The sequence below is a fragment of the Choristoneura fumiferana genome, chromosome 8 (assembly GCF_025370935.1).
Source record: "Choristoneura fumiferana chromosome 8, NRCan_CFum_1, whole genome shotgun sequence".
Classification (NCBI taxonomy): domain Eukaryota; kingdom Metazoa; phylum Arthropoda; class Insecta; order Lepidoptera; family Tortricidae; genus Choristoneura; species Choristoneura fumiferana.
In genome coordinates this window covers 441,840-466,225 of record NC_133479.1, presented here as the reverse complement: position 1 = coordinate 466,225, position 24,386 = coordinate 441,840, and the positions used below count along the sequence as shown (strand labels likewise).

General features: G+C 38.5%; 1 protein-coding gene and 1 long non-coding RNA gene across 2 annotated transcripts in view; both read left to right on the top strand.

The window, feature by feature from the left end:
- LOC141430265 (CD320 antigen-like) overlaps positions 1–15,904 on the top strand; it is a 450,087-nt gene extending 434,183 nt beyond the window's left edge. The window contains exons 3-4 of the mRNA XM_074090873.1: positions 13,464–13,595; positions 15,783–15,904. Of these exons, the coding sequence (XP_073946974.1) occupies positions 13,464–13,595; positions 15,783–15,904 (254 nt within the window). The remainder of the gene's footprint in view (positions 1–13,463; positions 13,596–15,782) is intronic.
- A 3,109-nt stretch (positions 15,905–19,013) lies between these two features.
- LOC141430074 (uncharacterized) lies at positions 19,014–21,074 on the top strand. The gene is made up of 2 exons (XR_012451606.1): positions 19,014–20,873; positions 20,911–21,074. It is a non-coding gene; the product is annotated as an uncharacterized lncRNA (long non-coding RNA).
- The last annotated feature ends 3,312 nt before the right edge of the window (positions 21,075–24,386 follow it).

Genomic DNA, 24,386 nt, shown 5'->3' with positions numbered 1-24,386 from the left:
CAGTAGAGTAACACGTACAAAGAATATAAATGACCTATTAATCAATAATTTAGATGAACAAAACGAAACTAATGTTTTAACAGGGCAGCTTTAAACCTGTTAAGAGAAAGGTTGAATATATCTAATTCCGAAAATGAATTATTGTAGGTTTTACAAGCTCTACGTATAAAAGCATTGGAAGCATATCTTCTACGAGTGAACGGGACATGAAACAGCTTTATCAGTCGCGTATTAGCACGAGGTACTCTAAGACATATTTTATGTAACAGATATGGGGAGTCAGTTCTATTCGAAAGAATATTATGCAAAAGAATTTGGTTTCTGAATGTGCGTCGATCCTTTAGTGATACAATACTATCACCGCTGAACGATGTGCCCGGCTGGTGGTGGTGGTGGTGGTTTTATTTTGCTAAATATGTGTGAATTAAAAACCAAAGCCCTCTCATTGAGGCGATGATGTTGATGGTTACTCTCAAATACAATTGAACCTAAACATGTCCCGTATGAAATAGGGATCAGTTTACAGATACTAGTACAGTCGAACTAATCGCGAGTCGTGCCACATCAGTGGGACAATCAGCACAATGTGTATTGTTCGAAAATCACGGCTTCTGTTACGGGCGGTCGAATGTGGGCTTTTTGTACTGCATTATACAGCATTGTACTCGTGGTAATATTTACGTGATCGTTGCCGGTCTGATATGACTTTTGTTAGATTTGTAACTAGCTTTGCCCGTAATTTCGCGTGAAACATTAGATCTGGATGATGGCAGCAATGCAGTACATTCAACGAAAGACACATACAAAAAACTTGTATTTTTCTACAAAAATATATTTGACAGTTACTTCGTACCTGTTACCGCGACAACGTCTGCGGAAAATTCATTTATCGCTATCCTGCTGGAACTATCAACATTTCCGGAATAATAACTATCGTATGCCCATGTTCAGGACTTAATTATTTCCATACCAAATTTCATCTATAGTTATTTGTGTTACAAGGGAGCAAAATGGTGTATTTACGGCGAGGGCGTACATTGAATGCAGAATGTAGCGAAGGATTCTAAAGTAGAGTCCTGAGCGTAGCGAAGGATTCTAAAGTAGAGTCCTGAGCGTAATGAAGGATTCAAGTGTTAACGCCCAAGATGAAAATAATTTTGCTCCCGAGTGGCTCATACAACTTTTCACACCGAGCATTAATAAACTTGAAAAAAAAAACTAAATATTATTAAAGAACAACCAGCATAGAAAATGGCGTGGCTTTACAATTATCAACTTCAAAAAATGGCATTTGCAATAAAACACTTAGAATAGCCTTGAACAGAAAAGTTGCACTTTGCTCCCTCTCGTCAGGGAGGAAAAGTTACTTTTCTGAAGGAGAGGTGTGAAAAATCTATTTATTAGTAACAAATATCTTCACAAGCTTTCTCATTTCTTGTAATATAAAAGAAATCCCAATATATTAATCATAAATGAGCGTCTACTTATCTTGTTATTCGACCCTGAATCTCATGGCCCGAGTACTGCCTTTTCGCAACGTAACGTTTGGCAACCTGTTTCATTTCGCAAACTCTGAAACTGTAAATATTTCAGGATTTATTTCAGGGCCATCGTGTAGAACCCTTTAGGTTAGGTTAGGTTAGTTTTATAAAAATCCTGAAAAATTTATAGTTTCAGAAATATTAAACAGTTGGGAAATGAAAAGTTGTGAAATGAAACAGGTTGCCAAACGTTATTCGCCGAAACATTAGTAAACCCTCATGGCCATGACCTCGAGGACAACCTTTTCCCTTGACCTTGATCCGCTGTTTAAACACGTCTAATTACTTCAATTAAACTTAATTCCCTGCGAAGTTGGAATGTAATTGGTAATGCGGGAATCGAGAGCTACGAACTTGCTACGGCGTAGCGGCCGCGTAGGGGCTGCTACGAGTTTACAGCTACGCTACAGGACCATCTTTTATTTATTACTAGGTGGTACCCGCAACTTTCTCTACAAATAATTGGTTTATTGCTATCTCGTGAGAACTATTTTTTTCTAGTATACAAGTATCATTATGTAATTGACGTTAATAAATTATCTGTGTGCCAAATTTCACGCAAATCTGTTCATCAATTTTAGCGTGCAAGTAACAAACATTCAGACACCCTCCGCTTTTGAGTCATATTTTATATTTATCCGTTTAACTGTCTGTTTAGGTATACGTATGATTTAATATGTATAATTTTCTAAAAAAAAACTGTTTTTCTTTTTACCGCACTTAATTTAGTCTTCAGGGGTCTATATCGACTGGTTATAAATTGTAAGGCATAATGCAATGTTTGACATAACTCTTTTTTTCTCTGACACCATTTATTTTTCAGAATTGTTATAAAACAAACCTAACCAAACCTTATAGAGTTCTACAGGATGACCATTTAAAAAATTATAAAAAATTTAGGTTTCAGCGGGAAAAAAATTTATGACTAACAATAATTTAATTTTGATAATACATGTGTAAGATAAGAACCATCGCTAGAAAACCTGATTTCAAAAAAAACTGTATTCAAATCGGTCCACCCGTTTAAGAGCTACGGTGCCACAGACAGATACACAGAAATATAGACACACAGACACACATAGCGGTCAAACTTATAACACCCCTCTTTTTGCGTCGGGGGTTAAAAACAAAAATAAATCAATTCTTTTCTTGCCTTTATTTGATGTATCACGCATATCTTGCTTTCGTTTTGTAATTATAATTTATCTCGAAAAGTGGCCGTGTGTTTGAAATTCATTTATTTACGTTACACCTCCGACTTTGAGTCACCGATTTACATAGGTACTTATGTGAACCCAATCGATCGATAGATTTTTGCAGAAAATTGGCTGTGAGGAATCGACAACAACGGACTGACAGACAATGAAGTGACCTTTTAAGAAGGGTGGAAGGGTCCTTTTTTCCTTCATGAGGCACGCAACCCTAAAAAATATGTCAATAAAACTGTTTGCTCCACGGCACACTATTTCCCCTATCTCTATCTTGTTAGTATGTATCATCCTTAAATCCCGGTATTCCCGGCGGACTTCGCTAAATGAAGTGGGCAGGCGCCGCTAATTTCCCGCTTGTACCGCTGATGATGCGCTTGTTCTGCTCCAAACAGCCCGGCCGAAGCAATTAACACTGGTCAGTCGCTTCGAATGAGCTTGCTTCATTTTTTATGATGCATATTGTTTACGAGAAAGGCCTCTAACTGAACGAAAGTCGATCGAAAGTTATTTAACAACTAGCGTTTAATCATTGGATACAGCAATTGAATTGGAATTCCGGGATTTTCTTAAATTTCTCGTGGCAACTCCTTAAAATTACATAGTGGTTTTCATTGACGTTAAATTAAAACACCCATGGCAAATTTCATGACTCTAAACTCAGTGGTTGTTATTCCGAGATTATATCCCTATCCAGTGGGAATATCGGGATAAAAAGTATCCTATGTATGTAAGTATCCAGGTTATAAACTAACTTTTTGCCAAATTTCATCCAAATCCGTCCAGCCGTTTCAGCGTGAAGAACTAACAGTATAAGTTTGACCGCTATGTGTGTCTGTCTGTGGCACCGTAGCTCTTAAACGGGTGACCGATTTGAAATCGTTTTTATTTATTTATTTGAAAGCAGGTTTTCTAGCTATGGTTCTTAGATATGCTTTATCAAAATCGTTCAGCTGTTTTTGATATTGAACTTTGAAGTGGCAAAGTCGGGGGTTTTCCAACTTTCTGTTGTCTAGGTTAGTTTTTAAACATTAGACAACACAAAGGAGCATATTTTATAAGACTAAACTACTTAGTAATAAAAGTATTTACATTGTAACAGTTGAAGCCGTGGTGGCCTAGTGGTTTGACCTATCGCCTCTCAAGCAGAGGGTCGTGGGTTCAAACCCCGGCTCGCACCTCTGAGTTTTTCGAAATTCATGTGCGGAGTTACATTTGAAATTTACCACGAGCTTTCGGTGAAGGAAAACATCGTGAGGAAACCTGCAAAAACCTGCGAAGCAATTCAATGGTGTGTGTGAAGTTCCCAATCCGCACTGGGCCCGCGTGGGAACTATGGCCCAAGCCCTCTTGTTCTGAGAGGAGGCCTGTGCCCAGCAGTGGGACGTATAGGCTGGGATGATGATGACATTGTAACAATTGCAAAAACTGCAGCGCTGAAGTCCCTAAGCGGGCCTAAATCGCGTAAAAAGTGGGCGAGCACAATGGAGGCGTCAAGGTAACAAGTGGCGGCCGGTGCAGTGGCGCGGGGGCTGCCGAGCGCGCGGAGGCCTATTTTTACCAGGATTACTGCAAGCGGGCGGGGTGTCGGTTACAGCGGAGAGTGGTGGTTACTGGTTACGTACGAAATTACGTTAAAGTTTGACATGATTAAGACAAGGGGGAGAAGGGAACATTCGTTTGAGCACGAACAAACAACCTCTCACCCTAATTGAGTTTCTTGCCGGATTCTTCTCAGCAGAGGTTTTTCCGAACCGGTGGTAGATTTTTTTTGACATTCATAAGTGCTTGTTATAGCCTAAATTGAATAAAGATATTTTGACTTTGACTTTGACTTTGAATGCATATTCATTTCGTTTAGGCCTACGCGTCTGTTTCAAACGAATTTTGGCGTGTTGCCTGTGCACAACGTCTTTTGTGGCAGAAAAGATCAACGTGTGAGCGACATGTTCGTCCATAGGCCTAACAAGGGGAGTTTGCGGAGGTTGGTGCAGAACCGCCTTGATGTCGTTTCTATCTCTTGTCTTTTGAACCAGGTTTCATCGAAATCATAATAATAATAACCATTTATTTCGGGCAACTTGGCCCATAAATACAATAAATACCTTAACTAATTTGGTGACAAAACTGCCTGACCACGTTGAGTCATCGTCCCCGACGTCGCATTCAGCCATTCATCTGCGGCATGGTGCCCCGGAACCGCCGGAACACGTCTTTCGGCCAGAAGGCAGCACTCGCTGTGGTCCCCATCAGCAGCCGCGGCACGCGCACCACAAACGAGCTGATGTGAAATAGTTCCAATATACGTTTGCGCCAATCAGTGCGTTTTTTCGCTCACTCTTCCCAGCTACGGCGGTCAATTTTAAAGATCATATTATCTCGCTTAGCACAGTCCTTAAACCTGAAATGTTCTCCGTTATTATCAAACAGCAGCGAATTCATAATTACGTCCTCCAAATGCCGCAACTTCTCTAAAGTTCCACTATTTATTTAACCGTATGGCGTAAAACATTAAACAATTACACTAAAGAAAGTAAATTACAAACTAGCTATAAATCCACATTCAGGGTCCCAAGCCACGACATTGTGTCAGGTGTCAGATTGTACAGATCTCCAGGGGAGCCCGAGCATGAGTGTAGAGGGCAGCGCTGTACAATGTGCTCCATAGTTTGAGCCTCCTCGCCGCATTCGCAGAGAGCCGAGTCCCGCCAACCCCACTTGTACCGGAAGTAGTGACAGCGTCCGTGTCCTGTACTCAGTCTGTTTAAGCGGCACCAGAGCTTGCGTGGTAGACTGAAACCATCTGGTTTAACCGTGGGGTCTATAGTTTGCAGGGCAGTTCCAGTAGTTTGTGCATTCCACTCGTCCACAAACTCGACTCGTCGTCGTAAAGTTCCACTAAACCTTGAAGATGCCGAAGTCGGATTCCCCGCCTGCACTCGCACGCTGCGACACGCGTGCTGCGAAAAATTGCTCCGACGTCGCTCATCCCTGCAACAACGACGACAGCGACAGTGACGGACGAGCTGCAGGCTGCACTTTATTGCCTATAATGCGTGACTGGTGTTCGAATAAGTTCACTGGGCTATACAGAAAACCAGCGTTACTGCACATAATGTGCGGCAACACATGCTGAGTGGAGACCCTTTTTGGTATCCTGCCGTGTCACCAAGTAACATAGTTTTAGTGCTAGTTTTAGTCTTAGTTTTAGGTGGTACTTTTGGAGCCAAAATAAACCTTTCTTTCTTTCTTTCTTTCTTATTTGCATACACGAGTGCTTGTGCTGAGTGGATACCCTATTTTGGTGACATTTGTTGTCACGACCATTGTAATACAATTACATATGTTGCTGTTAAGGGAATCCCATGCCCCAATGGCGTTCAATCTGAATTCCTTAGTTTTCTTATGTTTTTTGTAGCTTATTGTATTAACAACAACGGTTTTAAGCAATATAGTATCTCATATTTACTTCAAAGTTCATTATCTTCGAGATATTTCGCATCAAAGTTGAACAATTTTAGGCCAAAAAACTGGTTTTCTGGCCATCATAACTTTTGTGTTAATCAGTTTCAAATTAAAACCTTAGACACGTTTATAAAGACGAACCCAAATGTGTAGATTTCGTATATGTTAGATGCTTTACGTTAATAGAAATACGAAATAAGTGTTTTTAGACAATGTTTAAAAAAATCATGCAAAATTAAATAAGTATTCTTTTTTTTTCAAAATCCGGTAGACAAAAACGGAGTTAAAAATTTTAAGAACCGATAGCCGTTTGACTTATAATTCTATCTTTAGTGTAAAAGTAGGAGATATTACGATTCAAAACTTGACAAAAAACCGATGAAAACCTCGGGTAGCCCCTTTACTGGTGATACTTCTGGGGCAGTAGGTACCTATGTAATAAAATTCTTTCTTTCAACCGAAATTACGTGTGTTAAAAATAGAAAAATTAGTAAAGGAGCGGGAAATTGAATTAATCTAGCATCATTCATTTCATTTAGTCATTAATGCGTTCTTCACCATCACCATGCTTTATCTGAAGCAGTTTCCAACTACTTACTTCGCGAATCTTGGTCATCAGATTCACTAGTGCCATCTTTATCTAATGTACCTACATGTCTTGTATGCATATTCCTATAGAACATAATGTAGGTAGGAACAGAGATGGCACTATTTCTTATCGACGAGAAAACTCGTAAAAATAAAAATCGTTTAGAAAAAAATCAAAATTTTATACTAAAATATTTATCTCCAAGCCATCTTTTCCTCTCAAAATGACTACAAAAGTCCCCCCAATGATCCAGCATTACCGCAATTTTCCATCTCACCACATAGATCCGGATTATTGTACTACTTAGAACGCCGTAGGCCATTGTTCACAACTTGGCGGACCCAAGAAGTTGGAGGGGTCAGCCCTATTACTCACTAGAAACAATGAGGCAGCCCTAGACAAATGCCTGTCCCTTACTTAGGGTTGCCGGGAATAAAAAACGGTATTTATTTTACAACGTATCATAATGAGACTGGGATATTTCTAGTGGTTGAATAACCTAACCAAAAAGTTGGAAAACCCCGACTTTGTCACATCAGAGTTCAATATCTAAAAACGGCTAAACCGATTTTGATGAAACATGTCTAAGAATCATCGCTAGAAAACCTGATTTCAAATAAAAAAACCGCATTCAAACTGGTCCACCCATTTAAGAGCTACGGTGCCACAGACAGACACACACACACAGACACACATAGCGGTCAAACTTATAACACCCCTCTTTTTGCGTCGGGGGTTAATAAGTACTTGTACAACTGAATACCGTTACATTTAGCAGATCTTCCAAAATTAACGCAAAAGACGTGACCTCAACCTGGATGAAAAATTCTTAGTTAAAATTGTTACAAGTATCTTTGAACTACAACGTGAATTAAACTACCTGAACTGAACTGATTTTTTTATTTCTAGTTGCATAATTCAATTTTTTTTGCCCGCGCAAAGCGGTTTGCTTCATCTTTCATAATGCGAACTGCTAAGGAATGGAATTTGCTCCCGTCGTCTGTATTTCCGGATAAATATACAATCTAGGGTTCCTCAAGGCTATAGTGAAAGGCTGCTACTGAACCGGTGAGATACACCTTTGGCCTCATCTATACTTAACATCAGGGGAGATAGGGGTCAATCACCGGACGCCCGGATGGCCAAGTGGTTAGAGAACCTGACTACGAAGCTGGAGGTCCCAGGTTCGATTCCGTCCGGGGCAGATATTTGTATGAATAATACGAATGTTTGTTCTTGGGTCTTGGATGTTTAATATGTATTTAAGTATGTATTTATCTATATAAGTATGTTAAGTATGTTTATCCGTTGCCTAGTATCCATAGTACAAGCTTTGCTTAGTTTGGGACTAGGTCAATTTGGTGTCAGGTGTCGCATGATATTTATCTATTATTTATTGTCAGGGTCAGTTTTATGTAAAAAAAACCACTAATCATTTTTATAAGTGTAATTGGGTGAACAAATGTAGTACAGTCAGCATCAAAAGTAACTATACACTTTCGTATTTTGATGCTGACTGTACATTTAAAGAAAAGTTGTGTCACATTATACTAACATGCTTATTAGATGACCAATTAAAGAAGGAGCTTAAAACTTCCACAAAAACGCATGTTTGGCAAATTTTTATCTTATTAACTTACGGTTTAAAGAATTAGTATTAGTAATTTTAATTGGGATAGTTGTAGTAAATGTAAATAGTATTGTTGCGAGTATGAATAAATCCATGTTATTGAAAAATAAATTGCAATTTGGTAAAGTATTCGCAACAAAATTCGATGTATTGACAAGTTTCTAAGCTTGGATACATCATCCCTGGAGTGCGTCCCTTCTCAGCTCGCATGAACCCAAGCATGTATGATGATTTGTCGGCAGACCGAGGCTATGTTATAACGCCGAGAAATGGAGTATGTGTGTTATATCTTATTTCCATGCGTCAGCTACGGGCGATTTGGTGGAGCTTAGAAAAGCAATAACCATTTGTGTTGTGTATTGGCGGCTACACAGGGTCGGTTACTAAAATGTAATGTGCAATATATGAATTCACCGACCATATTGCTGCAATGTGTCTTACAACCACGGTTGAATTTACAAAAAAAAATGTGGACGCTTATTTTTCTTCCTGGGATTAACCAAGAATTTATTAAAATAATAAGCCCGTTAAACTTCTGTGTATTGTTACCCAAACAGAGGCCTTTGCCCAGCCATATGACACTATACCAGGATATTTAAAAAAAATTATATCAATGAACTGCAATATTTTTATCTCGCTTAGTTCTCCGCTGCTAATCGAGCACACAGCACACTGGGAGCATTAATCAATCGTAGTTATGAAACATTTATCAGTTTTTCTTACTATTTACCGTGTTAGTAGTAAGTATGTGTGGTCGACGTCGCAGACGCGCCTAAAGTTTAAACTTTAACCTATTGTAATATGTCCAACGCTACTGGATGCATACCTGAAAGAACTAACAGCCTATACAGTCATATAACTTCACGTACTTCCATGTAACATAAACACGCACTTGTACACCCTTTTTTGCACATAAGACTAACATACACATAAATTCCTATACACACACACACACACACACACACACACACACACACTCTTTTCAAAATTACCGGCTCACGATACAAATGTCGTGAACCCCTAATTTTTATTGAATAAATTATTGGAATGTATATTCTTATAATTTTAGATATTAAGTAAAGTAATAAACGACTACTTTTATTTTGGAGGAGCGGGGCTTCCTGATACAGGTATTAATATACTTACTAGGAAGTCCCAACCTTGATATTGTATGCGCATAACAATTTGTGAAAATAAACATTTTTTCATTTTTCATTTTCATTACCGTAGAAGTCTCAAAGCAAATATCAATTTAACGCGCGATCTGTTAAAATGGATTTTATTTCAAAGAATGGTGCGGTGACATTGCGCCTTCTATTTATCTGCCAGTCGCGAGGGATTTAGCTGCAGGAATCGTGCTGATGGCCACGATGCCTTTGGCTTTGCGTGGTGCATACCAAGAACCGGGTAGTACTAATACTTAGATATTATAAGAAAGAAAAAAAAAACCATCAATTTAGTGGCATATAGGGTTATATACAGGGTTATATACGGGTTGTAGAGATGTTTAATGATTTGCAAAACAAACTGCAAAATTTCTGAGAACATGAGAACCTACGGAAAGTATACGATTGATTATATAGGTTGTTCCGAATGTAGTAGGACAAACTTACAGAAAAAATCATCTGCCAAATATAAAAAAATATCTTAGTAAAAGTCTTTCCGTTTTGGAGAAATTTCGCTTTTCTGTATTTTTTTGGAAAATGTATAGATACCCGCACTAAGAATTTGAATTGGGATATTTTTAATAAAATAACGACGAATCCTAAATATCACTTTGATGAGTAAATCACACTGGCTCACTTGTTTATGTTTTATATGAACACCTGCTTTATTTCTTTATTTTAGTAGGTACCTATTATTAGTAGTTGTTTAACTTACATTTTAAAAGAAAAATAATATTTTCATGATGAATCTATAATATGGTTTATTTGTAAAACATTACTTTCCAGTTAAGACGACAGGCGTGCTAGCGGCTTTTGCATTTTTCTCGTCCATTCGTTTGACGCACGGCAGTGCAATCGCGTGCAGGCTTACAGGAATATCCTTGCTCACTCTTTGTCAGTCGTATACGTTATTTCCAGCAGTTTTTGAAGAGAACTTGCGAATGCAGATTTGTGCGGTGAATGTGAAAACGTTTGTTTAGGCTTGCATTAACGACAGCGTATTACAGAAGGAAGATATTTACGAGTACCTAGACCAGTAGAGTACCATGACACAATGTTTCTATCCAAATTTTTATTTTTATACAAACACCACATGAAACATTAACGCGTTTCGAACTATTTACTAGTTCATTGTCAAAGTGTGGTCAGTTTACACACACGCAAACACTCTTTGTCAAATAAAACGGATACCTCATTTATAACCACCAGAATCATGTCAATCATGAAAGGCACCAAATTATCCAAAGTTGCTTGTTTCCAAGTGCACCCTTAGATCCCGTAATGATCCTCAGTCCGCAAGTATGCGCGGCCCGCCCGCCCTGTTCACACCTCGCTGGCTGGACCTTTGCACCCACTCGTTCCTACCCTGTCCGTCAAAGTATTTGGAACAGGTACCGTCAAAATACTTGATGGTGTGCCGAGGAGCTTCATAAGTTTCATAACTATAGTTAATCCTGTATACATCATGATCTCTAAAGTTATCTCTGAATCTCTCATCATCATCATCATCATCTCTGCCTTTGTACTTCCCCGTTTTTTCAAGGGTGAGTGCGGTCACGATGGTGGCGCCCCCTGTTTTGCTGCACTGCTGACTTAAGTCTTTATCCCGGAAAATTATATAGTTCCCACGGGATAGAGATACACGAATTCTCCACAGTGTCACAGGTAACAACTTGTGGTGTGTGTATGCATTCCTGCTATACAATTATACTGTTTAGATATACGTACTATATATTGCTTGGATCCAAAGTTAGTATTAAAAGATATTCGTTCGAGCAAAGACGTCTTTTCATTGTCTCGACCCCCGAGCCCCCCCCCCCCCACATGGCGACCCAACCAGGCGCCGCGTAGGATTACCGGAACGGTTAATTGTAACAGCTTGTGTATATTGTAACCACCTATGTTGACAAATAAAGATACTTTGACTTTGACTTTGGTTAGCGTACTCATCCAAAATGGCAGTTACTCAGTACTCGTATACGAACGATTAAGGCGGACAGTGCATATCTTCAATCAAAGTCAAAGTCAAAGTCAAAATATCTTTATTCAATTTAGGCTACAACAAGCACTTATGAATGTCAAAAAAAATCTACCACCGGTTACCAATTTGTCCTGTAGTACTCGTACTTGTGGTGGCATCCGCTTATTATTGAGTAGGCTTTACCTGCAGCGTTGGTTACACCCAAATAAACAACAAAGATGGTTACTTCACTAGAAGGAACATTTCTTTTTTTTACAAACCACTCACAGCCATGCTCGTGTGAAACATTATAGTTCCGCTTAGACTGAAATTCCAAGATTTTGCTAAATTACCACGGGGATTTAAAAAAAAATATCATCATTATGTTTATTTACGTAGTATGAGGAACCCTTGGGTTGTGGCCAAAACATCAACAAGTATTTTTCCCTCCTTCTGATACTTTTATCCCTGTATCGAGAATATGTTTGAAATGATTCCATTCCGCCGAACCCCGGGTCCATTGATTGATGGGTCAGTGATTACGGAACCCTTTGTGGCTAATAGCCGTGGGTTCAATGCCGTTTGTTGCCAATGCGGCCACTTAAGTATTTAGGAGTTCACAAATATTAATTTATTTATTTATTTTATTTATTTATTGAGAAGAGAAACAAACGGTCGTATATACAAGAATGTGTACAGAAATACTTATGATTAACATAAGACCTACAGTTTCCTTAAATTGTAAATGTGCTAAATACAATCTAAAAAGGATTATAACTAAAATTATTTTAAAGTTAAAATTAATTTATTAATTTATGATGTCGGATTCATTGCTAAAGATGTTACTGAATTTGAAATTTTTTAATTTTGGATATAAAGGTAACTTTCGGCTTGTATTATTCCGACATCTTAAAATTAATATTATTATTTATATTTAAGAATAACTACATACAATAAGAAATATATTACATACAACATTATATTATATATAAAATTGCATGCGTCAGTGACTAACATTATTTTAATAACATTTATTTATAGAATTAACAAGTATTTTTCAATCAATATAAAGCCCAGTTCAGACCTGAGAAAAAAATCATGCAAGTACACTGCTGCGCTCGATTGACCATTTCATAGGCGTTTCCTTTACGACCTCGCAAACAACTTGCACCATTTTTATTGCAAAGATAAACTGCACCAAGTTACTATATGTTGTTGTAAATAATCCCAAAGTTTCCAAACCAGTCGTGTAATCTGTAGTTCCGGAAATTTTTAGTTGCAGTAATGTCTTTAACCAGTTATTTGACATTGGTTCTCATTACAATGAATAAAACTGGTGCAACTTACTCATGATTCCCGGCTCTATGACCTGTATGAACCAATGACACTTAAATGAAAATAATAAAACTAATTTTTAACACCCGACGCATAAATAAGGGTCTATAAGTTTAACGCTTATGTCTGTATATATCTGTGGCATCGTAGCTCTCAAACAGATGGACTGATTTGAGAGTGAGTTTCCTCACGATGGTTTTCAGCTATGTTTGATTGAAATCGGTTTAGCCATTTTTGAAATGACAATTTCGGGGATTTTTCAACGTGATTAAATTAAGCATAATTCGTCGGCACTTGCCTGCATTATGGAGCCGGACGAAGAGTGCTCGCCGCGGTGGTACTTTAGTCGCACTCTATGATTGAAGATCTTGCGTAGACCCTTTATAGTACATTACTGCAGAGACCAGTACCTAAGTAAGCAATCCTGGACGAGTAGAAGTTTGATGGCCGAACCGCCAGGTGATACGTTACTTTCTACGACGTTTTTGTTGACGTAATGGCAACATTTCATACCATTTTTGAGAAAAATATTTTGTTGACCTCTAATTGAACATGTTTGTTGTCCGCAGCGCCGCCGGACTGCGCGCAGGACGAGCTGTCGTGCGGACAGTACGTGTGGAACAAGACGTACTGCTACTCCGCGCACTACCGCTGCGACATGCACGTCGACTGCTTGGACGGCACGGACGAGGCAGACTGTAGTAAGTATACACTATGTTTTATAACTGTTGTACTCGTAAGGGCCCCCGTACATTGGCCACTTAGTGGCGGCCACGCTTGAGCGACTAGTGGCCGCCACAAGCTGCGTTTCTTCATACATTTTGTATAGCATCGGCGCACACTGAGCGTTTGAGTGGCCGCGTCCGAGCCACAAGCTGCGGGAGTCGACCGCGCTCGCTACTTGTGGCTGCGTTTTGTCGTTCGACTCGTGCGCACACACGGCCACAGTGTCAGATCACTTGACGCAAGTGGCAGCCACTGGTGGCCGCATCAAGCCACCAGCGGCTGCCACATACTTGGTTGTTGGATAGTCCCAAAGTAACTTGGTTGGTCGGGAGCGCAGTTGCCATACTTGGCGCGTCTACCCAGGAGATGAGAATGCGAAACCCGGCCGGCGCATCCGAAAAACTTTTTCCTTCCGCATACAATCCGACGTCACCGCTCCCAGCGCGCACTATTATCACCTTTTTTCTTCATACTTTGTGAAGAAAATGTCAATAAGTAATCATTAGATTTATAATGAATGTTTATTTTGAGGATCAACGTATAACTAACTCGAATAGGTTAAACCATCAGGAACCTTTGCACGCTGCGTTTATTAAACGTGCCTTCAACGCGCGGTTTGGAAACGCGAGTTGACAGCGCCTTTTTCTTTCCATAGAGCACTAAACATACAAACGCGCGTCGACGGCGCTTTTAAAAAACTCGGTGTGCACACCTTTTTTGGTGACATTCAAAATTGTAAATCGTATTGATGTATGAAATAAAAGAAAAAGCTCTGCCTGTCACGCCACGTGTTGTCGTTATAAATAATGTCGAAACAGATTATTTACATACAACTGATAGCGTCACTCACCCCACCCCGTACCACGAGACGCAGTGCGGAAACTGGCGGAAACGATAGGATGGAGAGCGATAAGTATCGTTTTGTTTCGACGCTAACATAATGGTTTGTGGCCTGCTCGTTGTATCACCTGCCGTGGAAACATAGTAAACTACTGAAACATTTGTCAAACTCAACTAAAATTTACAAAGGTGTTCAGTTGAACTTGACTGAAATATTCTGGGTTGGTTTTGTCATATTTAATATTTAATTTTTTTTTTTTTTTTTTTTTTTCAATACATCATTACATTATAATAATATTTATTTTATTCTCAGAAAATTAAAGTTCCAAAAAGTAAATACCTCTGTGATACCTCATATTTATAAATTGTTTACATGTTTTTTTTTACCTCAGTCCCTAACAGTAGTGGTATGAGTAAAGTCTACTTGAAGGGACCACGGATAGAACATGGTCACCTAAGCAACTTTTTGAATTATAGCGGTTTGAAAGTTAGTCATCACGAACAATTACTACGGTTACCATTTCTTTAAAAGTTAAAAAAATATATTTTATAATGTTTTCAGATTATTTCATTCAATGGCAAATTATAGTACTTTGCGAGCTCTACATTTTTTGATTAAAATCTCAATTTTCAGAAAAGGTGACTATGTTCTTTCCGTGGACCCTTCACTTAAACAAAGGTATTTTTACTAAAACCTAGCGTACTATTTATGATCTGTCAACTTGAATAATCTTAATACGAATTAATATAAAGCTTGTTGGAACGTTAAGACGTTTTCGAATTTCCAACAGAAGCATTATTCTATACAATTTAGTCCGCGGTATTTCTACAATGTTAACCATCGAAACCTTCCGCCTAAGTTGCGCGGTGCCGAAAAGCCGATTCTAGTACACTCAACGTCATTATAAGTTTCCATCTCGAGCCCCAACTAAGTTTCATAATCCAGTTAAACCTCTAAACATTCTAAATCGAATCATCAATCACAAACGCTTATAAAGTTACCCACCGCGTTCAAACCCAGGTCGGAGGCTGTATTGGCATCGTGTTAAAAGTTCTGCGGCTGGAGTCAGCTTGGTTCGCTGCCTTACGTGATCGTCTTTACCTAGCCATGTTAAGACAAAATCGACACTAAAATATACCTATTTTGAAAAGAAACCTCGACACAACTGGCAAGTCTACTCTAGCGTGCTCTTTGAAACACTCGTTCAGTAACAGCAACAGCAGAGCTGCCCGGGTAGGTTTCGCAGTATATTTGGCTTCCACGAAGATACTCAATAAGTTCAACAAGTAGACAAGTTTTACGCTGTTGATTGTGTTTTTAGGGCTTGTAGTATCTCTACGTTGTCGTCTAAAGACAATTTTTCTTAGGAGCGTGTGGGAGTATCACGTTGAAGTTGAAATTAATATCAAATACTCGCTCATATCTGGAGGCATGGAGCTTTGAAAAAAAAAATTCCTAAATGTATGCCTCTAAAAGATACAACTTTTAGGAAACATTACGTTTTCATATAACAACGAAACCAAGGCTATTTCCCATTACGTAAGAACTATACACTATACAGGCAAGAAACAAACTCCAAACATCGACTTTTGCTTTTGCTTGCTTTCACAATTGTACAGAACCCTCAGTACAAAATTCACCTCGCACTTATCCGGTTTTTTTACCGTTCGTAACGTGATGTTTCGTTTCGATGTAAATCTGTTGTCCCCGAAGTTCTCAGACGGAGCCGCGAGGCACGAAGTTTGTTCCCAAATTCTAATGGGAGTGTGGAGTAATGTTTAAATTTTACACCGAAAACAAAGGCAGTATTCCTGAATAACTTTCCGGAGAGGAAACATCAGCGGGTATCACTCAAATGCCGACGTTATCATTCACAAACGCAGAACGGCGTCGTAACTCGATTTCTTTGCAATAACGACTCGAATTTACCATCCCATAAAGTGACATATTTCATAAGAAAGTTAGATTTATTTCACCTGCGCGCCTGCCAATACTATTCTCAATAAAAAGCTCTTACACGTGCATTATTTTCCAGTTGAAATATCGCGAAACTTCAGCTCCTATATCGCGGCGAACTTGGTCGTGGACAGCCGGAGTTTTAATAGAGTGCAATTATAGCGCTTTCATACCCGCTCGGAGTTGGGCGGATTGAAAAGGTGGACGGTTTGTCGGAGTTGTTTGTTCTTTTGTTTAGGAAGCGAGAAGCAATTGAGGTCGAATTAAAGATGTATCGGCCTATCCATCGCCTCAACAATTCCATTCCCGGGGATTGCATTGGTCCCGCGGCGGGAGATTTGCGTCTGATGTTTTCGACGTTCTATTTGTTGGGAGGAAACGACTTCATCTGCCGCGAAGTAATACACTTCTGTTTTTGTGCGACGGGAATCCATTTAGACATCCCGTTTGATATTAACGTCGCCGGGCAACCTGCGGTGTGGGCTTTGCCAAAAATATTAATTAGCGTTTTCTTTGTCACAGCCGTTTCAATTTCTCGTTTCTTTCACGCCAATTTGGTTACTCACTTTCAATTAATATTCATTCGCGAATTCGTTGCCGGTTACGATGCTGTCGGCTTTCGGTTTCTTGCACATTAAGTACAAAGAAATTTTCTTGTGTCTTATAGGAAATGGCTTTGAAACTCGGTCACATAGGTTATATGAGACATAATGAGAGATATTACAAGACATAAATGGGTGGCAATGTTTCCTGGGTCACTTATTAACAATATAAATCCACCAAAAGTTATGAATTTGGACCGGCAATAGCCAATTCTTTTATAGCTTATCTCATAAGCATGCTAGTAGATAGTAGTATAAATTGCAAGCATTTTTGTAACCAACTGCATCACTGTTTTCTCAAACTTCCTTTATAATACTAAGGGCCTGTTTCACCACTTGTCGACTAACTTTAAGTGACGGATATCAGTGATGCCGTCTCTGTTTGTTTTGTCCGAATAAACAAAGACCTGCCGTGAAGCAGCAGTGCTTGCACTGTTGTGTTTCGGCGTGGAGAGTAAGACGCATCTGCAATAACCCTGGTGTTGCAGATGTTTATGGGTGGTGGTGATCTCTTGCCATCAGGAGACCCACTTGCTCGTTTGCCATCCAGTCGAATAAAAAAAAAGATGGCATTACTTTTATCTGACACTTAAAGTTAGTCGACAAGTGGTGAAATAGGCCCTGAGTACGATAGGCTCGGTTTAATATTTAAGCGAATTATAAAATGAATTTTGTCTTTCCGCCAAGATTCTTGCGCAAATCTCGATACGCAAACAGCCTTCCATTTTTATGACAACGATAAGCTACTACCCTCATTTTGTGGCATAAGTAGTCTCGTAGAATAGATCCTTATTTAGTTCCGCATGTATTAGAGGTGCAAATCCTTTGACAAGAGAGCCGGCGCTCGCGTCGAGCCAAAGCCGGCGATTCCGAAGGATTGACTCAATTTTGCGCCCTGCACATACCCTATACCCGACCAGACAATATGACCCGTCGAACTTTCCTTCAAGGGAAGGAAGCAGGCGGTAACATGGCCAGCGGGAGCTCTACCATGCTGGCCTTTAGTTCTTTGTGTGACCAAAGTTGAGCATAAAAATAGTAGAAGCTAGTGTTTGGTCTGAATTTGCATTTAATCTAGACCTGAAAGGCGTTGCATGTATTATTGGAACGTGGTCTTTCTTTTTTTTGGTAGATAACTTACCTATGCATGTGGAAACTCACCTTACATAAGGGTTGAAAAATATTTATTTAATATTTTGAAGTCAGAATTAGTCTTATTCTGTTGCTTTTAAATAACTGAGTAAGTTGATGACATAATGGAAATTGGACGAATAAACGATATAGAGGAATAGGAATATGTATGAGACAATACTGTAGACCAAATAGGAATGAGTGTAACGGAACGTTTGCGGCATCTGTCGGGATTAAAAGTCACTTCGTTGAAAGCATCAATGTCATGTAGTTTTTACGGTAGCTTAAACAGCGAGTGACATTGACAGTGACATTTGTTTCGAATTTGAGTTTGACAGCTTGATTCTTCATCGTCATCGATGATGTCGGCGGATGTGCGTTTGTGCCGAGGAGCTGCGTGGCAAATAGGCCTCCGCCTTGGAATCCCGAGGCATCCCACAATGTAAGGCCAAATGGCTGAAAGTTTGCAATAGAACAACTTCAAATGTAGTAAGTTTGTCATTCCTGAAGTTAGTTCAATGTTTTTTCTGGATTTCTGATAGTAACAATAGTTAACTCTTTCAGGTTTATGGAACCTTAAAATTTTATGTCGCCTGGAACTGTAATTTCCTTCAGCCGTCAACACTGCACTGGTGAGTATCATAAAGACTGGCAATTTCAGTCAACAGTGCTGTAAAGTTAGATATTTAATGCTGACATTTTGTTACAGAGATTTTGAAATAATACAGTACTGGATCTAGGGGTGGGAGAAGGAAAAGAGATCAATCCTTCGAGGTAAATATTGATGATGCCTTTCTACATACTCTTAAACCAGTAGTGTCAATGATGGCTGTAACAAATAATGTTTTGTTTCAGGGAAATATATTTTTCATATTCATTTTCAGTTTCATATTCAGTTTCGTTTATTGAACTGTATGTACTGAAAGTACTGTACTGAATTGATTTTCATCTCTATCGCTGTCTTCTTCATGCTATGTCGCTATACTGAAGCTTTTACTCCAGTCCTCGTCACCATGGATGGTTGATGTCACATAGCATGTTTTAACTAGTACTTGGGGACAGCTCATCAATATCTAGTGGAAGCCAAGAGATAGGAGACAAAGCACAGGACAGCCGGACGGTAGAAGCACGGAGTGAGTGTGACCTGTCAGGTTTGAGAAGAGCCCTCCTGTAAGTCATTTCGATCTCTCAGCAACCATAAACACTGTAGTTTTCATAATAAGTAAGAAGCAACAAATTGTCCAAACAACGCGAACCGTTAACGCGACCCTGTTTCTCTTCTGTCTTGGGAGTCTGACCTTACATTTATCCAAACACCATATGTAAGAACCAGTGTTAAAATTCCACCTTCGCTGATTAAAGACTTTCACTGCAGAAGAGTATTTTTATTTTATTTTTCCATGCCAGTTGAGCCAGCTTACAATGGCGCCCACTAGGTTTGGATAATTGTTGCTTTCTTATGGATAATATTTAAGACTGGATTGTCAATAAAAGAAGCGTATGGCACGCTGGCATTTCTATTCTTAAATAATCCAATTTCATAGTAGTGATTGTATTGTTGTGTTGTAGCTGCTAGAGACTTTCATTTTGTTACCCTTACTTGACCACAGTGTATAAAAATAAATATTGTGTTTTTTCTCACAGGACCGTGTTCAACAGGTATTTTAATATATATTGAGATATACTGATACATAAGGAAATTGTTGGTTGCAAGATTCATAAATAGCTATTGCTTTCAGTGTAACATTCTGTCAAACACCAGTAAAACAAGTGTTAAATTCAGTGAAATTATCTTATTAAAACAATACTATTTACAACAACATTTGAAAACACAACTATTAAACAACTTGCATGTCATATAAACTTGTTTTCTGCAAATCTTGTGCTTGCTTAGTTGGCTTACATGCAATAAAGAAAAGTGCTTAAATTAGTAGATATTTACATTTCAAAATTTAAAGATCAAACATTAGTTTAATTACAGAAACACCTTTCTTTTAGTAATTATGGTAAATTAATCAGTAATAAAATAAAATCTTGTTATAATTGTTGAACATAGTCAAACAAACATATGTGAGTACATATTTAAGTACATAAGAATAAGTGCCAACTGGTAATGTGTGAATAAACAACATAACAAACAAACTTGTCATAAAGGTCAACTTTAAGTCATAGTGACCTGATAATCTAAACATTTTATGATCTATTTGCATCACAAACAGTGAATTTGATGTGCTTGTAGTGTTCTAGGTGACAATTTTAATACAAATTAGGTTAAGCGGGGTTCCATAAGCTTTGAAGTTGTTCGGGGGATTTTGTTTTTTATTGCTACTCAAAATAAAGATAGCAATTGTTTTAATGTTCTTTTGTCTAGCAAAAGCTAGCAATTATTATTATAATTACTTTTTTTGGAATACTTCTAGCGTTAATGCTAGTAGATTCTTTTATGATATTTCTAAGGGAAAAACCAAAAGAAATACTTTTTTTTTAGTATCTATTCTTGGTACTGTGTTAGTTATAAATAAAACTAGGTATACTAGCCGAGAGGTTAGTTTTAACTTGGAAACTTAATAATAAGTGATAAAATTTTGGTACAGACCTCCGGGTTACAAATAAACTAAGTTGTTAGCGAATACTAAACTAAGTTGTTAGTGTTTTGCTTAGCAGTTTTTCTGCTAAATTACTTCACAAATATTATCTACATAAACAAATAAACTGCATGTTAGGTTAAGAGCTACTCTAAAGTACAACCTAGCTACCTAGGTTATACATTAGTAAGAACTGTTACTAAAATAATTACTTACTAAATAGTGATACTGGAGTTCTAGTACCATACCAATTTTTTTTTGTATTTACTGTATTGCAGTTACTTTTAACTAAAATACTTGATAAAATATATATAAGTATAATAAATTAACATTTATTGAGTTTTGGTGTAAACTTTTAGTGGTAAACAGCATTTTGTTACTCAGTTTGTTAGGTCAACCCCTGGGATAGAGGAGGAATAGTGTTGTGTTTAACATTCATACATAGGTAAACAAAACAAACTTATATAGAATAACACTTGGACTTTGTTGTTTCTTATCTAAAACATGGATTTAAAGAAAGTAAATTATCATTCGTTGCTGCGAGATGAGTTGACATATGAGATCAGTGTTAGAGCAGAGACACCGGGAGATACAGTTTACATTATGAGAAAACAACTTAAGAAATTATGCACAGAATTTCTGCCTGAAGAAATTATAGGTGAAGATTTGCGAGCTAGTGAGGAGTTGCCTGTAATTACAGAGAAAATGAAGGAGTTACAGTCTAAGCTGAGTTCTTTGGAGAAAACTAAAGACAGTCGTTTGTTAGTCCGTGCCAAAGCTTTGTACTGTCACCTTTATTTTCGACTGTACAGGTTAACTGTACTTGAGATACAGGTAGAAAAGGAAGTGAGTGCTAATCTAAAGTCAAAGTTGGAACAATGTTCGGTTATTATTAATAGGTTCTTAACAAAGCAAAGCGATCCTGGAAGTACCGGTTCTGGTGTCTGTGCTGATTTATGTGAGTTTACAAAAGAGTCTACAGGTTTTAATCTTCTAAAATATGTCAACAATAAGTTCAACGGTTTGTCAAGTGTTCATTCGTTTTTAGAAGCGGTAAACGAGCGTGCTCAAGCGTTTGGTATTTCTGATGAGCAGTTGTTTAACTCAGCTTGTTGTTTGTTTATCGATCAAGGTCTTTTATGGTATAGAGGAAATAAACACAGGTTTCAGTCTTGGAAGGGGTTGAGCACTTTGTTACTCGAGGAGTTTGCACCAACGGATTTTGACTATAGACTACTGCAGGAAATCCATTCGCGAACACAAGGACAAGACGAGCCGACTCATATTTACTTTGCGGTTATGAGTGGTATGTTTGCACGTCTTGCGAGTCCAAAAAGTGATAAGGAGCAATTGGAAGTCTTGTTTCATAATATTAGGCCATCGTTTTCGGAGCAGCTCGCATTGCAGCAAATTAACTCCGTCGAAGATTTACGTCGTTGTTGTAGGATAATTGAGGCTGCACGTCAAAAAGGAAAATTATTTGCGGAACCGCCAAAACAGTCTTCATTAAATCCTGATTTTGTTTATAAAGGTAAAACAGCAAAACAGGACTTTACTGCCGTCGCATCTACATCTGTACAACAACAGAGGTCGTTCAACACCTTTAGTCATGGTGCTCGTAGTCGAAATATACCGCCACAACACCAACGACAGTTCGTTGACCAACGGCCACAGTACAGACCACCATCACAGTTTCACAATCAAAAGCCGTCAAATACCGGCAAGATGTATTGTTATAGGTGCAAGGTAGATACACATCATACTAAGGCGTGTACCGACAAGCGTATTATGTGTTTTAAGTGCGGTCAACTCGGGTATACGACACGATCGTGCCCGAAGTGTAGACTTAATTTACAGCCAAAAAACTAATTGGTGAAGGTCGTGGCGGCACTTCAGTAGAAAAAGCCGTAACTACTGATAGTACAAAATGGTTAAAAATGGTATCACAATATTTTAAAAACAATGCCGTCACCACGGTCCTTTTTAAACCTGACGACAACGACATTCGGCCTTATTTACATGTTAATATTCTGGATTTGACTATTTGTGCATTGTTGGATTCCGGCGCTGCAATCTCGATTATAGGGAATGGTGCACACGAGCGTTTTGTCAATTTAGGCTACCAAATGGTAGAATCCGCTACTACTGTCACTGTGGCAGATGGTTCAGTATGCAATACAATAGGATTTATAACACTGCCACTATCTTTTAAAGGGGTTACTAGATTGATAAAATTTCACGTTATACCTACTATAGTATCGAATGTTATCCTAGGAGTCGACTTTTGGAAAGAATTCTCGTTATTACCAGAAATCTTTGATAAAATTGCTTATATTACGAAACCCACAGAATTTATTAGAAATGCGCTCAATTGATCAACAATTAAATAATTTAACATATTATGACAATTTGACATCAGAACAGAAAGAATTGGCAGAAATTGTAATTAAAAAGTTTCACGAAATTTCTTTCGAGACTAAGGGTCTAGGTAGAACTCATTTAATTGAACACAAAATTGATACCGGCGATTCACCACCGATTAAGTGTAGACCATATCCCATGTCACCGGAAAAGCTTAGGGAATTACATAAGGAAGTGGATAAAATGCTTAGCTTGGATGTAATAACCCACAGTGAAAGTCCGTGGTCTAATCCGGTCCTTATGGTTCCCAAGTCGGATGGTACATGGCGATTTTGTTTGGATTGTCGCAAATTAAATGCAGTTACTAAAGGGGATGCTTATGCAATACCTTACATACCCCAAATACTGGATAGTCTTCGAAACGCAAAGTTTATTAGCTCAGTCGATTTTAAATCAAGTTTTTGGCAATAAAGTTAGATGCTCAGTCACAAGAAAAACTAGCTTCATTGCACCGGGAAAGGGTCTGTTAAATTTAATGTCATGCCATTCGTCTTACTGGAGCGCCTGCGCGTCAGCAAAGGCTTATGGACATGCTTTTTTGTACACCCTTTTGTAGTGAAGTGACCAAGGGACTGGTATTTTGCTACGTCGATGACGTAATAATAGTGTCAGAAGATTATGATACACACTTATTATTACTGAATAGAGTATATCAACGTATTAGGAAGCAAATCTAACGATAAATTTTGAAAAAGTAATTTCTTTCGCAAGTCACTCAAATATTGGGATACATAGTAGACGAGTGCGGTTTACGGACTGATCCAAGTAAGGTGCGTGCGGTTATAGATTTTCCAACACCAAAGAATGCAAAGGAGGTAAAAATGTTTTTAGTACGTGTTCCTGGTACCGACGTTTTATAAAAAACTTCTCCACAATAGCTGCACCTTTGAACGCACTTACTAGTACGAAAACAAAGTTGTTTTGGTCCACAGACGCGGAAAACGCATTCATGGATTTAAAAAATCATTAGTATCGGCACCCATTTTAATATGTCCAGATTTTGATAAACCGTTCACAGTACATTGTGACGCTTCTAGTTATGCATTGGTGGCGTCTTGACGCAAAACGTGGAGGGAGACGACCATCCTAATATGCCTATATAAGCAGGTCTTTAAATAAAAATGAGCGTAATTATAGTGCGACAGAGAGAGAGGCACTAGCGGTTGTGTATGCTGTTGAAAAATTTGAACCATACCTAGGTACTAGGCCCGTTTACTGTCGTCACTGACC